This window comes from Bison bison, unplaced genomic scaffold (genome assembly GCF_000754665.1).
Source record: "Bison bison bison isolate TAMUID 2011002044 unplaced genomic scaffold, Bison_UMD1.0 scf7180017864384, whole genome shotgun sequence".
Lineage (NCBI taxonomy): Eukaryota > Metazoa > Chordata > Mammalia > Artiodactyla > Bovidae > Bison > Bison bison.
In genome coordinates, this window is record NW_011494956.1 from 15,275,046 (window position 1) to 15,300,006 (window position 24,961).

General features: G+C 37.9%; 1 protein-coding gene across 5 annotated transcripts in view; it reads right to left on the reverse strand.

Moving 5' to 3' along the window:
• The window catches only part of PPP2R3A (protein phosphatase 2, regulatory subunit B'', alpha), a 227,970-nt gene that overhangs the window by 154,013 nt on the left and 48,996 nt on the right, over positions 1-24,961 (reverse strand). For all 5 annotated transcript variants that reach the window (XM_010858259.1, XM_010858260.1, XM_010858257.1 and 2 more), the window contains exon 3: positions 9,903-12,362. In XM_010858259.1, the coding sequence (XP_010856561.1) occupies positions 9,903-11,894 (1,992 nt within the window). In that variant the 5' untranslated portion in view covers positions 11,895-12,362. The remainder of the gene's footprint in view (positions 1-9,902; positions 12,363-24,961) is intronic.

Below are 24,961 nucleotides of genomic sequence, written 5' to 3' on the forward strand. Positions count from 1 at the left end.
TTATATTCTTTGCAGCCAAAGATGGAGAAGCTCTATAAAGTCCGCAAAAACAAGACCAGGAGCTGACTGTGGTTCAGATCATGAACTCCTTATTGCCAAATTCAGACTTAAATTGAAGAAAGTAGGGAAAACCACTAGACCATTCAGGTATGACCTAAATCAAATCCCTTATGATTATACAGTGGAAGTGACAAATAGATTCAAGGGATTAGATCTGATAGAGTGCCTGAAGAACTATGGATGGAGGTTTGTGACATTGTACAGGAGGCAGTGATCAAGACAATCCTCAACAAAAAGAAATGCAAAAAGGCAAAATGGTTGTCTGAGGAGGCCTTACAAATAGCTGAGAAAAGAAGAGAAGCTAAAGGCAAAGGAGAAAAGGAAAGATATACCTATTTGAATGCAGAGTTCCAAAGAATATCAAGGAGAGATACGAAAGCCTTCCTCAGTGACCAATGCAAAGAAATAGAGGAAAACAACAGAATGGGGAAGATAACAGATCTCTTCAAGAAAATTAGAGATACCAAGGGGACATTTCAGGCAAAGATGGACACAATAAAGGACAGAAATGGTACTGACCTAACAGAAGCAGAAGATATTAAGAAGAGGTGGCAAGAATACATAGAAGAACTATACAAAAAAGATCTTCATGACCCAGATAACCACAATGGTGTCATCACTCACCTACAGCCAGACATGCTGGAATGTGAAGCCAAGTGGGCCTTAGAAAGCATCACTACGAACAAAGCTAGTGGAGGTGATGGAATTCCAGTTGAGCTATTTCAAATCCTGAAAGATAATGCTGTGAAAGTGCTGCGTTCAATATGCCAGCAAATTTGGAAAGCTCAGCAGTGGCCACTGGACTGGAAAAGGTCAGTTTTCATTCCAATCCCAAAGAAAGGCAATGCCAAAGAATGTTCAAACTGCCACACAATTGCACACTCATCTCACATGCTAGCAAAGTAATGCTCAAAATTCTCCAAACCAGGTTTCAATAGTATGTGAACTGTGAACTTACAGATATTCAAGCTGGATTTAGAAAAAGCAGAGGAACCAGAGATCAAATTGCCAACATCCATTGGGTCATCAAAAAAGCAAGAGAGTTCCAGTAAAACATCTACTTCTGCTTTATTTACTAAGCCAAAGCCTTTGACTGTGTGGATCACAACCAACTGTGGAAAATTCTTCAACAGATGGGAATACCAGACAACCTGACCTGCCTCCTGAGAAATCTGTATGCAGGTCAAGAAGCAACAGTTAGAACTGAACATGCAACAACAGACTGGTTCCCAATTGGGAAAGGAGTATGTCATGGCTGTATATTGTCACCCTGCTTATTTAACTTATATGCAGAGGACATCATGCAAAATGGTGGGCTGGATGAAGCACAAGCTGGAATCAAGATTGCTGGGAGAAATATCAACAACTTCAGATACACACCGATGACACCACCCTTATGGCCGAAAGTGAAGAAAAACTAAAGAGCCTCTTGATGAAAGTGAAAGAGAAGAGTGAAAAATTTGGCTTAAGACTCACCATTCAGAAAACTAAGATTATGGCATCCAGTCCCATCACTTCATGGCAAATAGATGGGGAAACAATGAAAACAATGAGAGATTTTATTTTTGGGGGTTCCAAAATCACTGTGGATGGTGACTACAGCCATGAAATTAAAAGACTCTTGCTCCTGGGAAGAAAAGCTATGACCAACCTAGACAGCATAATAAAAACCAGAGACATTACTTTGCTGACGAAGGTCCGTCTAGGCAAAGCGATGGTTTTACCAGTAGTCATGTATGAATGTTAGAATTCGACTATAAAGAAAGTTGAGTGCCGAAGAACTGATTTGAACCGTGGTGTTGGAGAAGACTCTTGAGAGTCCCTGGAACTGCTAGGAGATCTAACCAGTCCATCCTAAAGGAAATTAGTCCTGAATATTCATTGGAAGGACTGATGCTGAAGCTGAAACTCCAATATTTTGGCCACCTGATGTGAAGAACTGACTCATTTGAAAAGACCCTGATGCTGGGAAAGATTGAAGGTGGGAGAAGAAGGGTCAAAAGAGGATGAGATGGTTGGATGGCATCACAGACTCGATGGACATGAGTTTGTCCATGAGAAAGTAAGCTCTGGGAGTTGGTGATGGACAGGAATGCATGGCGTGCTGTAGTTCATGGGGTCGCAAAGATACACAACTGAGCAACTGAACTGAAATGGAGAAGATTAAGGTACATTTTTACATCTTAGAACAGAATGGAAATGGTCCAAGCCAATGAGATAAATAAACCTCTAACCTTAGTACCATTAACACTATAACAACACTAACATTTAGGACTTTAAGTAAATTCACTGAATAAGACGAGGGTATGCATATCCAAATGCTATTTTCTCCAGAGAAACTTCCCTGAATTTCACAAGCTGGGATCTCTCTCTCTCCATCCTCTGAACTCCTGTAGCATTTCATCTCTCTCTCATGGAATCCATTCTTTTCACTCTGTATCACAGTAAATAGCTCATCTCTTCTACTAGACTGTGGGCTACAAAAAGGCTTATGATGTCTGATTCATCTTAATCCCCAATTGTGTGCTCTACACAGTACATGCGTAAGCTATTTAGAAATTATCCTTTTTAAATCATTTTGGCAACCTCCATTTTACATAATAATGTATTAACTATGCTGAAATAAACTTCCAGGCTCATGATGGAGCCGTTCCTGCCCAGAGCTCCTGCCAAATCACCAAACCAAAATCTGGATAACTTATATGTCCCTGTATATGGTCCACTTGACCAAAAATGTAGTATATTCAGTCAGCTAATCCCCAAGTGCCAAGCAAATTCTGGGCCTTCTCACCCCAAACAAGCTTGACTATGGGGCGCCAGCCATTCATATACTTTCTTCAATAATTTTTTATCAATCATAAAAGTGATCTTTATCCCATTTTTGAAATAGGTCCTGCTAAAGTTCACATCTGGCTATACTGTGACAACAGTTTTACTCTTAATAGTTTTTTTTTAGAAAATTAGAGTTTTAATTTGAACTTTCTAATAATTAGACACCTTTCCCTCTCAGTTAGTGGAGAAAGCAATGGCAACCCACTCCAGTACTCCTGCCTGGAAAATCCCATGGATGGAGGAGCCTGGTAGGCTGCAGTCCATGGGGTTGCACAGAGGTGGACACGACTGAAGCGACTCAGCAGCAGCAGCAGCCCCCTCAGTTAGTGAAATCTGTAAGGTTTCACTAGACTTAAGCATTACAGTATAGCTTAAAAAAATCTTCCTTTTTGTTTACCTTAACATTTTCCTCTTTCATTGACAAGTCCTTCCTGCCTGCCCTCAACTCTTTCAATGGAGACAAGCAATAATGGAAACTTTCCCCAGGCTTTGTTTTCACTAAATTAAGTAAAAGTAAATAATTTTCAGGGGAGGCTAGGGTTTATTATTTTAACGTGTGAATAATAGCTAACAGGTTATTGTCCCATAAAGCTAAAAACAGACCAAAAATGACTGTAATATCATCTGTTAAAGGTAATAAAATGTAGAATTGAAACATCATTTATTACGTGAACTTCCAAAGCAGTATATTTTCCTGTTTTTTAAAAAAATTTTATGTCCATGTCACACTCATGGACATGTATGTAATTCACTCATTTGTTATTATGAAACCCTCTGAAACCTCAGCCACATCCTCTTTCTCTCCTCCACAAGCTGTTCCTATTTTTTTTTTTTAAACTGAAGTATAGTTGATTTACAATATTATATTAGTTTTAGGAGTACATTATAGTGGTTTGATATTTTTATAGATTTTACTCCATTCAATTATTATAAAATATTGACTGCACTCCCTATGCTGTACAATATATTTTGTAGTTTATTTTCCACCTAGTAGTTTGTATCGCTTAATGCCCTTCCCTATCCTGCCCTATGTCCCACCCCTCAACCTACTAGTAACCACTAGTTTGTCTGCTATATCTGTGAGTCTGTTTCTGTTTTGTTATATTCATTTGCTTTAACTTTTAAGATTCTATATATAAGTGAAAACATACCATTCTCTTTGTTCAACTCATTTCAGGCCTATTTGAGTAACGTCTGTTATTCCAGGACCTACAGGGTTGTTTCCTGTCACCTGTTGACCAATTATATAGAACTTGACACAGCGAGAGAGTTCATGAGCAAAGAAAGGAAAAAAGAGCAGAGAATAAGACATGGGATGAAAAGGAATCTGTTTTAAGTAGAAAAGTCAGAGATCGGGAAATGACTGGAGAGGAAAAGGGAGAAAGCTATGTACATAAGAACCCATGATGAAGAATTCTGAAACTCTGGGCTTACTTATTTTTCTACTTCTATTTGACTATCTGATTGCCACATTGGTAGTTTTTGCCACTGATGTCTTTGAAAAAATATCACACTGAACCTTATCAAAAATCTGTTTTGCTGATCTACACAAAATAATATCTAGACCAGGAAATTAGCTAACTTTTTTCTATAAATGGCCAAACAGTAAGTATATCAGGCTTTAAGGTCTCTGTTACAACTACTCAACCTAGTAGACAGGGCACAAGAGCAGTCACAGTTCATATGGAAATGAAGGACTGTAGCTGTGCTACAATAAAACGATTTACAAACACAGGTGGCCGATCAGATTTGGCCCACGGACCACAGGATTCTGACCCCTCATTTATTTAAGCTGTTTAAAGCTGATTTGTGTCTTTATTTTTAATTGGAGGATAATTGCTTTACAGTGTTGTGTTGGTTTCTGCCATACAGCAGTGTGAATCAGCCATAAATACACATGTATACCCTCCCTCTTGAAACTGCCTCCCACCACCGCCCCCAGGTAGTCACATGGCACCAGGGCTGAGCGCCTTATGCTACATAGCAACTTCCCACTAGTTATCTATTTTACATATGGTAACATACATGTTTCAATGCTACTGTCTGAATTCATCCCCCCCTCTCCTTATCCCACTTTGCCTATAAGCCTGTTCTCCATGTCTTCATCTCTATTCCTGCCCTGCAAATAGGTTCATCAGTACCATTTTTCTAGATTCCATATATACGTACTGCTGCTGCTGCTCTTAGTCGCTTCAGTCATGCCCGACTCTGTGCGACCCCATAGACAGCAGCCCACCAGGCTCCCCCGTCCCTGGGATTCTCCAGGCAAGAACACTGGAGTGGGTTGCCATTTCCTTCTCCAATGCATGAAAGTGAAAAGTGAAAGTGAAGTCGCTCAGTCATGTCTGACTCTTAGCGACCCATGGACTACAGCCTACCAGGCTCCTCTGTCCATGGGATTTTCCAGGCAAGAGTACTGGAGTGGGGTGCCATTGCCTTCTCTGACATATATGTGCTAATATACGATATTTGCTTTTCTCTTTCTGATTTACTTCACTCTGTATAATAGGCTATAGGTTCATCCACCTCAGTTCAGCTGACTCAAATCCATTCCTTTTTATGGTTGAGTAATATTCCATTGTATATAGGTACCACAACTTCTTTATCTGTTCATCTCACCCCTGATTTAGACCGATATCCTCTGTACCAATCTCTCAACATCCTTCTAGTATTTTTTATTTGATTCCCTCTCCAAATACAGATTTGAAATGTATTTCTGGAAAACAGATACTGTTCCTCTTGAGAAATTATTCTGAAATACATATTAAAATATTAATGATATATAATATTGTCAAGTAGATCTTTTCAGTGAAAATCATCAATGTCAAATAAAAGCAATTCCTATATGTCCCTTACATAAGTCTTTTAATTGAAATGTTTTGAACAACTGGAAAAATTTTGACTGTTCAAAATGTTAAAAAATAAAAGCCTTAATTTAAAATTTATTATTCTTTAAAAAATTATTCTGAAAAAACTATACTGTGGGAGTCCTGTGCTTTTAAAATCTTCGTTAGCTAGCCACTCCCTTAGAATGATCTTTTTAAAAAAAAATTGAAGTATAGTTGCTGCATAATATGTTACAGGTATATGATACAGTGATCCACAATTTTTAAAGGTTTAGCTCCATCACGACTTCACTTTCACTTTTCACTTTCATGGATTGGAGATGGAAATGGCAACCCACTCCAGTATTCTTGCCTGGAGAATCCCAGGGATGGGAGAGCCTGGTGGGCTGCTGTCTACGGGGTCGCACAGAGTCGGACACGACTGAAGAGACTTAGCAGCAGCAGCATAGTTATTATAAACTACTGGCTGTATTCCCTGTGTTGCGTAATATGTCCTTGTAGCTTACTTTATACCTAGTAGTTTATACCTCTTACTCCCTAAGCCTATATTGGACCCCACCCACTCCCCTGTGCCCACTGACAACCACTAGTTTGTTCTCTTTATCTGTGAGTCTGCTGCTTTTTTGTGAAAGAAACACTTTAGCATAGCATACAGGGTCATTTGTAAGTTGGCCCCAACCTAACTCTCTGATTTTATTTGCTTTTGAACTGTGGTGTTGTTGAAGACTCTTGAGAGTCCCTTGGACTGCAAGGAGATCCACCCAGTCCATCCTAAAGGAAATCAGTCCTGAATATTCATTGGAAGGATTGATGCTGAAGCTGAAACTCCAATACTTTGGTCATCTGATGTGAAGGACTGACTCATTGGAAAAGACCCTGATGCTGGGAAAGATTGAAGGCGGGAGGAGAAGGGGACAACAGAGGATGAGATGGTTGGAAGACATCACTGACTTGATGGACATGAGCTTGAGTAAGCTCTGGGAGTTGCAGGGATGGATAGGGAAGCGTGATGTGCTTCAGTCCATGGGGTTGCAAAGAGTCAGACACTACTGAGCGACTGAACTGAACTGAACTTTCTGTTCATTCTCTGTATACAAGAATAAAAACATGACCAGGAGATAAAAACACTGATATTTCAGGAAATGGTTACTTCTGGAAGAGGAGAGAATACTGGGGAGGGGAACCCTTGGGATTTCAACTATATCTGAGGTAACTTTTTTAAAAACGGTGATATTAATGAAAATATTAAATAAAGATCTGAAGCAAAGCTACAGCAAAGCATTAAGATTTGATAAAGCAAAGTGGTGAGTAATAAAAAAGCTTTTTCTGTCATTCACAATACTTTTGTCTTTGTTTAAGACAAACTACAATTTGGCCCACTGCCCATTTTTTAAGACTTAGAGCTAAGAATGGTTTTACATTATTGAAAGGCTGTTTAAAAAAGAAAAAACAAAAACAAGACTATATGACAGAAACTTGTGACCTGCAAAGACTATAGTATTAACTATTTGGCCCTGTATAGAAAACATTTGCCAACTTCTGATTTTAAATATTTCGTAAAAAGAAAAGATTAAAAAAAAGAAAAGGTAAGGAGGCAACTGAGTCAAGGAAGGATGGGTTTGTTTTCTTACCTTAAGTATCTTCCTGACACATTTTATATTGCTTGTTTCTTTAAATTAGCTTTTCATGAATTATTTTTTTCAACTTTTATAAAGAAGTCTCATCAAAGTAATAAGAATTCTAACTATGTATGGCAGTAGATAGTAACAAGACTTAACTAGGATTATATCCATGTATATAAATACCAGGTTATTGTACACCTGCAACTAATATGTCAATTATACCTCAATTAAAAAAAATGATGTACCTCTGTGGGAAAAAATAAATCTCATCAAATTTATTCCATGAGGTTGGAACTCATAGAAAATGAGTTCTATGAGGAACTCATTTAAAAGACCTATGGGAGAATCCTTTAATATGATTTTGATTTCAGTCAGTCCATACTTTGTCAAAAAACTGGGGAGCTCACTTAGAGCCCAGAGTGCCATTTTTATGTAGCTGTACTTGCACTGGTGACCCACTTATGAGCTGTCAGCCGGGCACACAGGAGAGATGCTGCATGGGATCTATTCTTGGCTTCAGGTTCACATTTTCTGCTTTCTGCAGTCTACCTCTTCTAGAAGAATTTGTTTCCCTCTGCTCCCCGCCACAGATGATAATGGGGCAAGAGAGCTAAACAAATTTCAAAACACTGTATTACAGTAAGAGTTTCTGGCCATAGTAGTTGTGAAACATTGGAATATGTCATTAGAGAAGGTAGACTTTTTTTTTTTAATGGGGAAAACAATACATTTAAATATTTTGGTACACCGCAGATCACAAGAACTGTTAGATCTTATGTTATTATCATTTTGGTTACTATACAGGTATTTTCTTTATAAAATAGTAAGCACATCAGTCTTGCCTATGTACATGAAAGGATTTTTAAAAATTTTTCTAATTAATTGACATAGTTTCTCCCCTTCAGCATTGACCCATGTTAACAAAGAGTATTACCAACTGTGAATCAAGGAATGAAGAGACTCAAGAGAGATTTCACAGTAACGCTCAGTGGACAACTGAGGATCTTTTAGACCTAAATTATTTAATACTTTAAATATGTACTGTTTTAAACTTTAACATCACTGGTAACTAAAAATGTGTACAGGAGAACAACAGCCACAAAAAAATATGAGGTAAAAATTATTCATCTGATCATAATATGCATTTTTTCCTGTTCTAATGAAAATATTAATGTGAAAATAATAACTTGTTTTTTAACTGGGCCATATATATGCCGTCTCTAATATCCATTTGTCTTTTTAAAATTTATTATATTAAAGATATACAAAATGGCATGACAAAATAATGGTGATTCATTACCAGATTAAATATTACTGAGACCCTGTGTATTCTTCCTCAGTTCTCTCTCTCTTCCTTCTTCCATGGATTAATCACTGTTCTGAACACTGTACCTGATGTATCCATGTATTTATTCACACTTTTTATACAATACAAATACCCCAAATAATTCCTATCATTATTTTACAACTAGTTTTGTTGACTTTGCTTCATGTCTGAATTCATACATGTTGACACATATAGTGTATTCACATGGTAGAGACAGAGCTCACCAAATATTCTATGTGCTCCCATATGATTCTTAGACTTCAGGTTGGAATCACTGGGCTGTGAGCAGACGGGAATTATGTCAAGAGTGGGGCAAGGTGGCTAAAAGCTCCATTTCTTTCTTAGCCTTCTTCAGTGAACTCCTAAGCCACATCTTCCAGATGGGGCAATGGGGCAGCTGTAGGAACATGGAACATCCATCAGTCTGGGTCCCTGTGCGAGGTGGAGCAGAGCCTCTTACCAACTGTGTTGGACATGTAAAACGAATAAGAATAATCCTATTGGGCTAAGACACATATACATACCTACAAATGGGCAGATAACTTCCTTTCTGGTATTATTCAAAAGCAATGCTATCAGTAGCAGGGTAAATTCAAAGCTTTCTGAAAATACTTCTACCTTGGAACTCTAGACTGACATCCACTCTCACTTGCATGACGAAGGATATTTCATATACTCTAATCTTTACCTTCTTTGAAGATCTGCTGCACTAACAAAACTTTCAGAGATGTGCTTATATGTTCACATACTTTTTCTGGTATGTTAGTTTTGTTTCCCCAATTAGATTTTAAGTTCTACACAGGCTTGCAGTCCACAAAGGCATGCAGTGAAGAGTGGCTTACTGGTTGAGGATGGTGAAACTAATATTAAATAACTCTTTGTGTAAGGCACCTTGCTTGTGCTTCACCTGACTTATCTTGATCATTATTACTCCCATTACAGATGAGGATATTAAGACCAAGTAAGTTTCCTTTGGTCACAGAGCTAGGAAGAAGATAAAGGGTGTCAGGAAGGAAATTGAAAACAATCTGCTTAACTCTATAAAGACTTTGCTTTTTAGCTTTTTCCACTGAACTCAGTGAGACCATGCCTACTGTAGGGTAGGAGCTTTAGTGGAACATAAAACGACTGACAAAATTTTTTTGCTTCTAAATTTTGCAAACATTAGTACATTTCTTTGGAGACTTCTTGGGACTGAAGATTGTTAGGTCTTACCTTGATCACCTCTGGGGTCTGCTGAATCAAAACCACTGAGGTAGTATCTTTGACTTTATCACCAACAGGACTTCTGCAGACTGATAAATTGGCCTGGGAGGAAGTTGTCAAGGTTTCTTGTAGAATCTGCATCATCTCTTTTTCTTGTGATAGGCTCCCTCTGCCTGATTTGCATTCAACCAATTCTTGAGCAAAATCTTCAATGCTTTCCAGAATCCGCAGTAAGAGGGCTCGATCCTCTTCCTCTATTTTGTGTCCATTGGTTTCAATAATCCTTGTTAGACAGGAAGGTGACACTTTTTCCGTGGGTGAGGAGACTTTAGATTTAGGCTCAAGATCTGGGAGCTGATCAATCAACTGACTCTGACTATTTAGAGAGTTAGAGCTTTTACCTTTAGCAAGTGGCTCTCTTAGAGAGGTCTCCATCTTTTGTGAGAAAGATTCCAAGTCCATTAACAATTTATCTATCTCTTCCTGACTGTTAGAATTCATAAAATCTCTGTGGTTTTCCTCTTCAACTTTAGGAACTTTAGATTTAAGATCTTCCTCAGGTAGACTAACAACTGATTTCTCAAATATCTTACCAATTTCATTTTGCATTGAGGCAGGACATTTTTTAAGATGAGTACCATGGTCTGATAATTCTGCTCTATCTTCATTTACCTTTATCAACTCCTGAGAGGGTCCATTTTCTGTCTTCTGTTCATGATATAATGCTTTCTTTCCATCTGACTCTTCTTCAATATATAGGGTTTCCATGAGATTACCAGAAGAAACATTTTCTAAAGGATTTACAGTTAGTGACTGTGATTGAAGCTGGACATCTTTTAGAGTTCTGGGATCACTTATCTCTAAATTATATAAGGAATTTGTAGAGTTATTTGGAATGGGTTTTATAGTGTCTGTTTTTCTAGAACTGTGCTGGTCATCTTGCAATTCTATAGTTTGAAACTGTCCAGAGTCAAGGGCTGAGAGCTGGACAACATCTTCATACTTGGGGGGCTGTTCAGTGCCAAATACTGGGGAAAAGGGAGTCAGCTGTAAATTAGGCATATTACTGACCAGTTCTGTTAAATCTATAGCCTCATTATTCCCAGATTGCATGAACTCAAATGGTAGCTTTTTCAGGTAGGATGCTAACCTGGTCATTACATTCATATAGACAGTTTCAGAGCTAGAAATTGCATCATTACCATTTCCTTCATTGATGCTACTCCCTGTCTTTTTCTTTATACACTGTTTTATGATGTCTGTGCATTTTTTCAAATCCTCGGAGCATTTTAGCAAGATGTCTAAGCACATCTTTATATCTGTACCAGAAGAAAAATTATCTATTTTATGTTTTTCTAAAATCTGAGTAACCAGGTCTTCTTCAGAGAAGTTGTGAAGAAACACTGAAGTCAGGTTTGTATCGAGTGAGTTTCTATGGGATAAAGATTTTTCCTCAACTGAGGAACTCCGGAGTAAACCAAAGGATGGAGAGTTCCCATCATGGTTATAATGGCCACAGAGCAAGTCAAAATCAACTGACCTCCTGTTGAATGAGTCAGATTTAACTTTCCTTCCCTTTTTGTAAGCGGCATGGTTAGAGTTTTTGAGTTTTTCAAGGGAAAATTCTTTTATTTTCCCACTGGCAAAACTGATTGCTTCTCCTGCAATGTCCTTTAAATTACAGGTACTCTGAAATGTAGATCCTTTCCTGACCTTGGGTATGCCCGTGAGGGCTTGATGGGGATAGTCACCTTCAGCTGAGGAAAACCCATTTTCATGGGGTAGAAACAGAGAGTCCAGATCTGTATCTTTGAACTGAGACACAGGGATGTGTAAGAGGTCTGCACAAACACTATGATGTATCACAATGCAGTCAACTCCATGTGTGAAGGTGTGGCAGGTTCCAGTGCAATAATGTATCGCTTGCTCAAAACGCCGGTCTATCACCACACTGCTGTAGTGGTTCACAGTACTAACCACAAGTCTGTAAGTTGCTGCCATAATATCAAATCCACTGAGTGGTAGGATGTAGAATTTTCCAGAACTTGTTTCAAGTAAATTCTCCTAAATGACACTCAGCTAAAAATATATTTGACTGACAATGTTCAGTGGTTTCTTGCAAATATAATGACCTTTCCCGCAAAGGGAAATCATCAAAATTTGAGGTTTGGTAACTGTCAGATACAGTAGCTGTTGCACATGCGTGCTTGTATCAGTCTAATAATTTAATAATTGTGCTTGCTTTCTAGTTTCATTTAGTAATATCATAATACTATAGGATTATTTTTAGGAATAAATTTTAAGAAGAATAAAGAATATTCTCTTTTAGTTCTTCAGCAGTTCTATGATGCAGACATTTATGGTCATAAATGTACTGTCATAAATCTCAGTTGGTAGTATAGAAGTACTGTGATAACTGAGTCCTCCAAAGGCTTAAATGATCCATTTTTTTGTGAATGACAGGAAAACCTATAATGAAAAAAGAAAATAATTTAAAGGAAATACAGTCTCTTAATACTGACAGAATCTTTTATTTCCTCTTCTTTTGTATCCCACACGCAGTTAATTATCTTTTTCTTTGCCACATCACTGATGGCTTATTTTTGATTCAAGCCTTTGTTTCATTACACCCTACACTCCTTATTACCTAAAGTAGTATTACCAGCTTTCCTGGGGACTTGGTGATAAAGAATCCGCTTGATAATGCAGGAGATGCAGGTTTGATTCCTGAGTTGGGAAGATCCCCTGGAGGAGGAAATGGCAACCCACACCAGAATTCTTACCTGGAAAATCCCAAGAACAGAGGAGCCTGGTGGGCTACAGTCCATGGGGTCACAAAACAGTCAGATATGACTTAGTAACTTAACTACAGTATTACCTCAACTCTGCCTTGTTACAGTTGCCTCTCAGTTGGCATTTCTAATCCCGCCCTCCTTGCTTCCTAACATGACACTGACTAGCTTAGACATAGAGAGCTTTCTCACCTCTTACAGATCAAGAATTCACACTACTGATCCCTAACATGCATCATGGCAGGCCTAGCTTTTTTGACTCATTTTCAACAACTATTCCCATCCACACATAACCTTATTTTCTGTTACTGTCCTGCATCAACAGGACAGGTTGATGTTGCTTCCATCAACCTAGGTTTCTTAAAGACGGCTGACACACAGTGCTTGCTCTTCACTGTACAATGTCCTCGACACTTGGAAATTATTCCCTTACCCTCATCTCTTTTCTTACTCTTTCTGAGAGAGAAAAACAACCTTTATTACTGATCTTGATCTCATCCTCTCAGACCCTGCCACATGCAGATCTCCCTCTCTTGTCATCAATGGATAGAATTTAGTCATTCTCTTTTTTTTTAAAGGGCATTTAAATCATGTTGTAAGTTGCTGTCCAAAAAGGTTCAATCCAGTGCTGCCCGGTAGTCCTATCCATTACTGAAAGTGGGGAGGCGGGTACTGAATTCTCCAAATATTATTGTTGAGCTTTCTATTTCTCCCTTAATTTATTTTGCTTTCTGTATTTTAATATTCTGTTGTTAGATACGCATGTTTCTAACTGTTATATCTGCCAGATGGAGGGACACAAACTATCATAAATATATGTATATGTATAACTGACTCACTTTGCTGTATAGCAGAAACTAACACAGCACTATAAACCAATTATCCTCTAATAAAAATTAATTTAAAATAATAAAAAGAGAAAAAACATTAAAAAACAAAACAAAATAAAAAGGTTCAGTCAATGTTCTGACTTAATCAATAAATGCTGAGTGCTTACTGTGTGACAGGCACCTGCCAAGTGCTAGAGATAGAGCAGTGAATAAAGTCCCTGTCCTGAATGAACTGACGATCTAGCTGGAAAAAGAAAAACAACATGTAAGTAAACCTAACTTAGATGGTGATATGTGCAATAGAGAAAGATGAAGCACAGCAAGGGTTTAGAAAGGATGAGAAGGTGCTGTGTTACAAAGGGCAGTCAGGGAAGACCTCACTGATATCTGAACAGAGATCTGAAAGAAGAGAGGGAGCAGGTTGAGGAGGTATTTGGGGTTAAATCATCTCGGGCAGAATAACCAAAAGTAAAAAGGCTCTGCGGTATGAGCATGCTTGACTTACTAAAAGAATGACAAGGAGGCTAAAGTGACTGGAGTAGAGAAAGCAAGGTGGTAGGCAGTGTGGGAGAAGAGGCCAGAAAGGAAAGGTGGGAGTCTAAATCATGCAGAGCCTGCAGACTATTATGATGAATTTGGCTTTACTGTGAGTGAGCTGGGAAACAACTGATGTCTACTGAGCAGAGGAATGACATGATCAGACTTACGTTTTTAAATTGGTAATTTTGGCTTCTGTGTTCAGAGGAGACTGCAGAGGAGCAAGACAGGAAATAAGGAAACAAGGTAGGAGCTATATCAGTAAATGAGGTGAGAAGGCTGGGGGGCCTGAACCAGGAGAGGCAAAGTGAAAGTGAAAGTCACTCAGTCGTGTCTGACTCTTGGCAATCCCATGGCCTATACAGTCCATGGACTTCTCCAGGACAGAATACTGGAGTGGGTAGCCTTCCCCTCCTCCAGGGGATCTTAAACGCTGAATATATTTAAAAGGTAGAGCCAATATGACTTGCTGAATAAGAGTGTACAATACTACTGCATCAAGAAAGGCGGACTAAGACAAGGACAGGTAGGAGATGACGACAGCAGAGAAAGACAGCATCAGTTTAACAATACCAAGAATTGCACTGGTATTTTAACAATAAAAACAGTTACCCATTTAATAATGAGAAACAGAACTTGACTGTTTTCATTTTTATTTCTTCAATCCCAGAAAATTCCGTTTATTTTGCTTATTTGTTATATTTCTTTTTTGGTAAAGTTTCTATTCAAATCTTTTGCTTATTTCTGTATTTGAGACAGTGAAATAAGATATGGTTAATAGTTAATACAATTAATTCATGAAAAACCCTTTGTTTTGTTGAATTCTTATACTGTTTAGGATATATTTCTTGGCTCTTTAGATTCAATGATTATTACTCTTTTATTATGCCAATCCTATACTATCATAATTACTATTGTCTTATTAAGTTTTATTATCTGACTTTTTCCCTCATATTTTGAATTATGATTCCTTTTTATGTTCCAACATTCTTTGATGGTCTTCCAGATGAATTTCTGCATTGTCAGGTTTTAAGAAAACTATGATAGGAATTTGATTATAATTACAGTAAACTTATGAATTATTTTGAAGGAACACTGATATCACTATAATATTCAGATTTTCCTTCCACAAACATATAAATCATAATTCCAACACTCCTTTCTTTCTTTCTTTCTTTGTGGTTTTTCTTCAGTGTTTCGCCCCCATTCTTCTTTTCCTGCAGTGTCTCAACTTTATTGCTATGTGAATGGATCTTGAGCCATTGTTTTGTCCTCTACTGCCTTGCCTTCAAATCCAAGATGGTGGCTCATATAAAACTATAAAGCTGAATATCATGCAGGTTGGCTGAAGCTCAAGTATAAAGAAGATCCATAGTAAAGGGAGTGAGTCAAAGTCACTCAATCGTGTCCGACTCTTTGTGACCCCATGGACTATAATTTGTGACCCCATGGGATTCTCTAGGCCAGAATACTGGAGTGGGTAGCTTTTCCCTTCTCCACAGGATCTTCCCAACCCAGGGATCGAACCCAGGTCTCTCACATTGCAGGCAGATTCTTTACCAGCTGAGCCACAAGGGAGTACCTACCCAATAATTCTTAAGTGAAAATACAAAAGTGCCTAAGAGGAATAAGTGTTATGGGGCAAAAGACTAGAATGTAGCAATGGAAGGAAATACATTTTTAAAAGATGTACATCCAGGAGACAGGGAAGAAATAGCACCAAACACAAAAAACTATGCACCTTTTCAGAAAACCATGATTTTGAAGAGTTTTTGGGTAAGGATAAAAGAGAAGGAAAATCAAAGGACACTATCAAGAAAGTATATTAGGATAATTGTATAAGAGCTAATAAGACTATATCATTTTTGTTTGTTTTGGCCATGCTATATGGCATGTGGGATCTTAGTTCCCCGACCAGGGATAGAACTTGTGCCCCCCTGCAGTGGAAGCATGGAGTCCTAATCATTGGATCTCCAGGGAAGTCCCAGGACTATATCTTAATATGGGTGATAAAACTGGTCCTGAAGCAAAATACAGAACTGTTAGACAATTTAAATATCCAGATTAAATTGTATATTTAAATATTAAATTTAAACTATTACAACAGTTGTCAGATAAATTCCTAAAGTGACATAAGACTCTTTTATTTCTCTGAAATTTGAGAAACTAAAGAGAAATCTTTCTCTAGGTTTGAAAATGAGCAAAACAACCAGTTAATAAGGTAATATGACAGAAAATACAAGGAAGTATTGTTGTGATGTTAGAATTTGAAGTAATCAAGGGAGAGAATACTGCCAGAGTCAGACATATGCTTTTAGCCAGTGCTGCCTAGAAAAACTTTCTGTGTTGATGGAAACATTCCATGTCTGCCATGATATGGCTGCATCTGCCACATGTGGCTATTGAGCACTTTAAACGCGGCTACTGTAACTGAAGCACTGAATTTTAATTTTATTTAGTTAAACATTTTAAAATTTGAAATTATTTTAGACTCACAGAAAAGTTACAAAAATAATATACGGAGTTCCTGTGTGCCCTTCCCCCAGTTTCCTCCAATGGTAACATCCTATATCACCACACCACAAGGATCAAAAGCAGGAAGCCGACAATTAACAGACCTTATTTAGATTTCACCAGTTTTATATGACTCACTCTTTCCTTTTCTTTTCTTTCTACCTTCCTTTTACAGAATGTACCACCACAATCAGGATCCAGAACTACCCCTTCGCTCTTCAGAACCCCTCACACCACTCTTTTGTAGTCATACAGTAAACTGTCCTGCATCATTGTGATTCTGTCATTTCAAGAACATTCATGCAAGGCACACAGTGTTTAAGCTTTTGATATTGGTTTCTCTCACTGAACTCAATGATTTTGAGAGTCATTCACTTTACTGAACATTTCAACAATTCATCCCTTTTTATTGCTGAGTCTATTGACTGTATGGATATACCACAATTTGTTTGCCCATTCACCTGTTTAAGGATATTTATGTTGTTTACAGTTTGGGTTATTACAAATAAAGCTGCTGTTTTTGTATAAACATGGTTTTCATTCCTCTATGGTAAATAACCACATTTACAAGTCTGATTGTTAGGTTGAATGTTAAGCATATTTTTAAAAGAAACTGCCAAACTATTTACCAGAGTGGCTACACCATTTTACATTCCCACCAGTAATGTATGAGAGAGATGGCTGATTCCACACCCTCTTCAACATTTGTGACTGCCAGTATTTTCTACTTTAGCCATTCTAATAGTGTACTGTATTATCTCAATGGAGCTTTAACCTACATCTCCCTTCTAGCTAATGATGTTGAACATCTTATCCTGTGCTACTGATCAGCCCCATATGTCCCTAGAGAAGTAGTGTTTAAATATTTTGTCTATTCTTATTAATTCCAATAATTTCTTTGAAACCCATATGTGGTTAGAGGCCACCATATTATGCAGTATAGTCCCAGTTAGTAGGAAGGCAGCTTTCAGAAATTCTGAGACTTTAAAAGAAAATATGAAGAAAAAAAAGAGAAGATATAACAAAAATGAAGACTGACAGGTTTTAAAAATGAAATCTGATGACCCTGTCATAAGTAATCTTACTGAGAAAAAGTGGTGGGAGGAAGAGCTAAAGAACTAATTAAAAATTTAGGTCTTTGAGTTTAAATTTTGAAGGGACATGAATATCACAGAGAGGGAACATAAAACTAAATCCCAAGGGATGGGACCAATTTCAATAAGAAGTTTACAGTGTAAAATAATTTTTTTTTTAAGGTAAAATAAATGAAGATTATTCTCCTGGTATTTGGTTCAGATTCTGTGGGTATCAAATTCTGCCTTTTTGTTTAGATCATGACTCAACTGATGCCCAATTGTACCTCTGGAATCCTAGACATGGAATCTAATCCAATTATTCTTAATCAGAGATACAATCTAACTCAGAACTATGATGCTATCTTATGTCTCTCAGTAAAAGCCAGTCTGCATGGGTTTGAATCCGAAGCCTGCCACCAACAGCTATGTGGCCTTACAGAAGTTGGTTAACTTTTATCAGCCTGTTTCACCTGCAAAACAGAGATAAAAATAGTAACCATCTCATGAGGATTAAGTGAATATGTTGAATGCTTAGAACAATGCCTAAGACACCGGAAATACTCAATAACTGTTAGCTGTTACTGGTATAATTCACTTATCCAGCATTTTCTACTCTGAGCCAGATGGTGGGATGATGCTGAGTAATTCTTGGTGATGGCCCTCAGCACACTCACTGTTTAATCAGGGCAACAGGGAGGCAAGTACAGCATGGATCAGGAGCACAAAGGTGGGGGTTCTCTTTTCCATATTGCTCTCATAGTAAATACATGTTATCAGAAAAGTTAGAAAAACAGTGTAATTACTCATATCACAATTCAGAAATAACCATTGTTAATATTTTTATGAATGAACATCATGAAATTTTGTGTAAGTATGCTTTACAAAAAAGTTATTTTCTTAGGATATATTCCAAGGTGTAAAGTGCTAAGCCAAAAGGAGTGTGTGTATATGCCTATTATTTTTAATGGCTCTAGAAACATACTCTGCTCTCCAGAAAAATGGCAAATTTATATTTCCAATATCAGTGTAGGAGTAGGCCCATCTTTCCATGTTCCAATTTGATAAGATGAAGAAATGAAGTGCATATTTCAATCTGCACCTAAACATCTATTTAGCTAGTAGACATTTTGTGTTCATTCACAAATCCTTTCTTCAAGCCCTTTTGTCCATTTTAAAAGAGAGTATCTAAATCAGACCTCAAAGTCAGGAACGGCTTCCCCAAATAAGGGATGTATGTACCTATTCTTGAGTTCTAAATTCTAACTAATGAGAATTAGATAAGAAGGAGAGGGAGAATACTCTAGAGGGAAACATACATGTGAAGGCTCAGAGGCCTAACATGGCACGGTGAGTTCAGAACAATGATAGTTCCAGCTGATTTCACTGGGGGTGAGGTGGGATGGGGAGGGTACAGACAGGCAAGAGGGGAGGCAACCAGAGAGGAGCAGGAACTGGGCCACAGACTGTCTTGTGTGCTAACCTCAGCAGTCTGAACTTTATTCTGAAAACTATGGGAAAAGAAACAAAGACTTTTAAGCTGGGAAGTAACATGGTAAAGTTTATGTTTGAGAAAGACATTCCAGCAGTTGAGTGAAAGTGTGGAAATCAATTAGAAGGCTAATGTAATAATCCATGTAATAAGTGCTAAGACTCTAAACCAAGTAGGTGGCAGAAGTTAATAAACAGGAAGGCACTGATTAAATAGTCAGTGAGAAAGAATTCACAGAAGAGGAGGAGGAGGAGGAGGAGAGAGTAAAAAGGGAGGAATCTTGGGTTTCTGATTTAGGTACTTGGAGGACTAATGTTATCACTTCCAACATGTTTTTTGTTTTTGTTTCATGGGAGGTGGTCATAGAAAACATGAAGGGTTTTATTCTGAATGTGTTGTTTGAAGAGGTAACACACATGGATCATCCAAGTGGTGATGAGTGGATGAAATGTGAATGTAAAAACCTTCAGGTCAGCAGCAAGATCTGGGTGGGAGAGGCAGCTCTGAGAGGTCACTCAGAGTGTGTGCACGTAAGTGAGAAGGGCTCTGGGCTGAGGACCATAGACATTTCTGGGTTAAAGAGAAGAACAGAATTCTTAGGAGGGATCCCAAGAAACAACTCTCAAGGATGTTGAAGGAGAAACTTTCAAAATGGACATCATTAGTGATTTGGTGCTGCCGAGAGATCAAGGAAAAACAAAAATTACCCACTGGATTTGCCAGTGTGAAGGTCACTGGTAACCTCAGTAAGTGAGATTTCAAAAACCAACAAACCCCAAAGACTATGGCATAGTTCCAAAGACTATGTACGCACAAGAGGTATGTATAATTAAAAATACCTGTCAATAGAAGTCCAAAAGAACTAAGTAAAAAGAGTCCTAAATGATAAGAAAGCATTGTATTCTAGTTTGAGATTTTTCTTTCTAAATGGCACATGAAACGAGTGTTTTACAATGTTCAATTTGATGTAATATCAGTCTAAACATGTTATATCAGGGGTAGAAAGCAGAGAGGGAGGGAAATTAAGAGATGATATTTTGAATATTTACATTTATTCCTCTTCAGGTCTTTTTGCGCATTGCCTGCCCACTTCCCCCAAGCCTTTCATCTTTTCTGTTCCTTCATCTCCACAATGGGCCAGAGTCTGTTTTCCCAATTTCTGTCTAAGTGGTTCATATGCACTCTAAGTGGTTCAGCGTTCACTCAACAATCCCTATTACTTCCATGTTAATTGGTGTATGACTATGTTAACAAGTACTCTCCAGTGGCTCCTGGTATTCCTTCAGCGCAAACATCCCAATGAAGTGGATTTCTTGTGAAACAGAGGCAGCCAACAAGAAAAGTTAGGAGGGAGAACTGGATTTTGAAGGATGAGAGCCTTAGCAGGTGAAGATGGGATTTAACTGGTGGGGAAGATCCCCTAGAGAAGGAAATGGCAACCTACTCCAATATTCTTGCCTGGAAAATCCCATTGAGCCTGGCAGGCTATAGTCCATGGGGTCTCAAGGAGTCAGACACAACTGAGCACACACATGCATATAAGCAAAAAGGAATTCAACAAAGGTACAGAGATACAGCAGATATTCTACTATATAATTAAGAGAGAGCTTTGTGTGTTTGGAGAAGTAGCAGGACTTTGGTATTGGTAAGGCTGAAAATGTACAGTACGGATTTTACAGTTTTAAGGTCTCCTTCAAACATTAAGAACAAAAATAGGAATGTAAACTCGATCTTCAAAGAACCTAAGAGACGTCAGTAACCCCAAATCACTGTATATGAAGACAGAAAACTGCAGCGGGATAGTAAGTGACTTAGCAGAGTAGAGGAGGAAGGGATACTAATGACAAACACACCAACTCCCCCTGCACAACCCCAGAAGGCCCAGGTTAGGAGGTACCAAAAATCACAGAAAATGGGCTAGGGTAGAGGACAGACCACAAGGGGAGTGCTTATAAGTTTGAAAGGAATAGAGTTCTCCCAACCCTTCTCCACAAACTCAGAAAATCATCCCTCCTTTTCTGCTAAGACAGGAATCCTATTTGTTGGTGAAAAAACCTGAACCAGAAAAACACCAACCTCAGGCCATCACACATAAAAAGGGTGGTAAAGGACTAAAAATTGAGTAAAGGTCTACTTTCTGAATAAGCCCACCAGCCTCCTTATCCCAGCTCAAGTCCAGGTCAGTCACCAAAACCAGGTTAATATCTCCAGCTCCCAGCCCCCACTATTAAAGAATTCTTCTTCTGGAGATTAGAAAGCCCATCTGATCACATGATCACCTTACAGAGAAGCCCACTAATTGACAAAAGAATTCTATTCCTTTCAAACTTTCAAACACTCCCCGTCTTCACTAATTGACAAATGCTACTCCAAAACAGATCTTCCTCTCAGCTCTCTGAGTGCCTGCTAAGTCGCTTCAGTCATGTCTGACTCTTTGCGACCCTATGGACCGTAGCCTGCCAGGCTCCTCTGTCCATGGGATTCTCCAGGCAGTACTGGAGTGGGTTGCCACGCCCTCCTCCAGGGGATTTTCACAACCCAAGCATCAAACTCGCACCTCTTACACCTCCTGCATTGACAGGTGGGTTCTTTACCACTAGCTCTACCTGGGAAGCCACTCAGCTCTTAGAGTCTCACTTTTATTTTAAATCAGCTTTACCGATGTATAATTCGCAGAGTAAAAATGTTCATTTTAGATGAACAGTTCAAGGAAATTTAGCAAGAACCACTGTTATAGAAGAGAGGGAAAATTTACATTGCCCTAAAACTATTTCTGTGCCTCTCCCAATCAATTGTGCCCCTGCAATATTTGACAACTGCTCATCTGAGTCCTATCACCATAGATGCGTTCTGCCAGTTCTAGACCTTCACATGACTGAAGATGTGTATATACGAGATGTACACACATTTTCAGTCTGGATTCCTTCATTTTGCATAATGGCTTTGAGATTCATCCATGTTATTGCATGCATCAATAGAATATACCTTTTTACTGCTTAGCAGATATCCTACTATATAATTAAATACACCCAAATTCATCTTATCTATTCAGTTAATGGACATCTGGGTTGTTTCTAGTTTGGACTATTATGAATTAAAACTGCTAAGAACTTTCAAGTAAAAGTCTTTTTTGTCAATAAGCATTCATTTCTTTTGGGTAACTAACAATGGAATTAATGAGTCATGAGAAGTGTACATTATATAAAAACCTGTAAAATAGTTTTTCAAAGTGGTTCTGCCATTTTATGGTCCCATCAGCAACACTCTAGAGCTCTAGTTGCCCTACAACCTTTTGGATACTTATCAGTTTCCTTAATTTTAGCCATTTTAGCAGGTGTGAAGTGGTATCCCACTGTGGTTTTAATTTGCATTTCCCTGATGACTAATGATGTTGAGCAATTTTTATATGCTTTTCTAAAAATTGGGGTATAGTTGCTTTATAATGTGCTAGTTTCTGCTCTACAACAAAGTGTCAAATGCTTATTATTAGCAATTCATATACAATTCTTTTTTTGGTTAAGTTTCTATTCAAATCTTTTGGGTTGCTTTTGACTACTGAGTTCTAAAAGCTCATTTACATATTTTAGATGTAGATATTGTCTCTTGGTCTGTGGCTTTCCTATCCAGTTTCTGAGCAGTAGCTTTTGAAGAATAGGAGATTTTAATTCCAATTTTAATTCTAATAATTTTATTAATCCAATTAATCAAAGTATCTTGTGTAGTTAATAAATTTGTATCCTGTCTTAAAATTTCTGTCTATCTTAAGGTCATAGATGCCTTAAGGGTTTTAGGGGTTTCAAGTGTCTCTGATCTATTTTGAAATAATTTTCATGTATGGAATGAGGCTGAATTTCAACATTATCCTGCATCACTTGTTCAAAAGACTAACCTGTCCCTACTGAACTGTGTTGGAGCCTCTGTTGAAAAGCAAATCACCATACATATAGACTTATTTCTGGATTCTCTATTCTTTTGTCTTTGTATATACCAATACTATTCTGTTTTAATTATTGTAGCTTTATAGTAAGCCTTAAGATAATAATGTAAATGCACCATTTCTTCTTTTTCAGAATTGTTTCGGCTATTCTAGGTCCTCTGCACTTCCATAGTGATACTGGAATCACTGTGCCTATTTTCACAAAGAAATATGCAGGGGTATTGACTGGAATTTCATTTAATCTAAATCATTGGTGACAATGGAGACCTTAACAATATCAAGTCTCCAATCATTATAATCCATGAACATAAATGTATCTCTCCATGTATTTACATGCTCTTTCATTTCTCTAAGCAATGTCTATAGGCCTTTCATTAAATTTACTTCCAAATATTTCATGTTTTATGATGCTAATACAAATGGTAGTTATACTAATTTCATTTTCCACCGTGTTTGTTGTTGGTATAGAAAAATACAGCTGATTTATGTATATTGATCTTATCACTTGCCACTGGGCTAAATTCATTTATTAAAGGATTTGGGGGAGGGTAAATTCCTTGGGATTTTTCATATAGACTATCGTATTGTCTGATACTAGAGAGTTTTACTTTTTCCCTTTCCAATATTTACTGCCTTACTGACCATTGCACTGGTTAGAATCTTCAGAACAATACTGACTAGAAATATGAGTTCAGAAATCCTTGCCTTGTATCTGATCTTAGGGAAAAGTACTCAGTCTTTCACCATGATGAGAGCTGCAGATTTTTTAGTAGATATCCTTTATCAGATTGAGAAAGTTCTATTTCTAGTTTGTTGAGATTTTTAAAAAATCTCATGAGGTGGTTTAGTTCTGTTAAATATCTATTCTGAACCTGTTGAGATGGTCACATAATTTTTACCCTTTATTTAGCTAATGTGATGGAAGGGGGGTGAGAAAACTGAAATTCAGCTTCAGGCATGGGCTGTTTTCGTAAGGCATCCCGAAGAGATACTTCCCATTCAGATGAATATACATGGCAGTAAAGAGACAGGAGTTGAAAATAAAAACTTGGGAGTAAGTGTCAGATAAAGGTTTTAAAGTCACAAGAGTGTACAAGACTGATCTGCACAGAATGAGAAATAAGACAAAGACAAAACTCTGAGGAAGGCTGATATGTATAGGGTGAAGAGAAGGATGCAAGGAAGGAGACAGAGACTGCATTTTCAAAAGGCAGGAAGAGAACCAGCCAAATGTGACATGGAAGTCAAGGGAGCAAAGTGCTACATTCTTCCAACATTCTCAATTCTGAAGAGTTTGTGTACCAATAAACATTAAAACTATACTTTTGTTTTGTACGTGTTTCTCCCTAATTTCATGTAGAAATTTGAGGAGTTAATAAAACCTTAAACAGCATACATATAATGATGGAAAATAGAGAATGATGTTACACAATTTTTTATGTTGCTATTTGTGTGTTTTATTTCAGGAAACACCTGGAGCAGAGAGTATGAGGTAAAGAACTTCCACCACTTATCTCAGCTGATGAAAGGGTTCAAGAAGCTAACGCATATATATGGAATTTAGAAAGATGGTAACAATAACCCGGTGTACGAGACAGCAAAAGAGACACTGATGTATTGAACAGTCTTATGGACTCTGTGGGAGAGGGAGAGGGTGGGAAGATTTGGGAGAATGGCAATGAAACATGTAAAATATCATGTAGGAAACGAGTTGCCAGTCCAGGTTCGATGCATGACGCTGGATGCTTGGGGCTGGTGTACTGGGACGGCCCAGAGGGATGGTATGGGGAGGGAGGAGGGAGGAGGGTTCGGGATGGGGAACACATGTATACCTGTGGCGGATTCATTTTGATATTTGGCAAAACTAATACAATTATGTAAAGTTTAAAAATA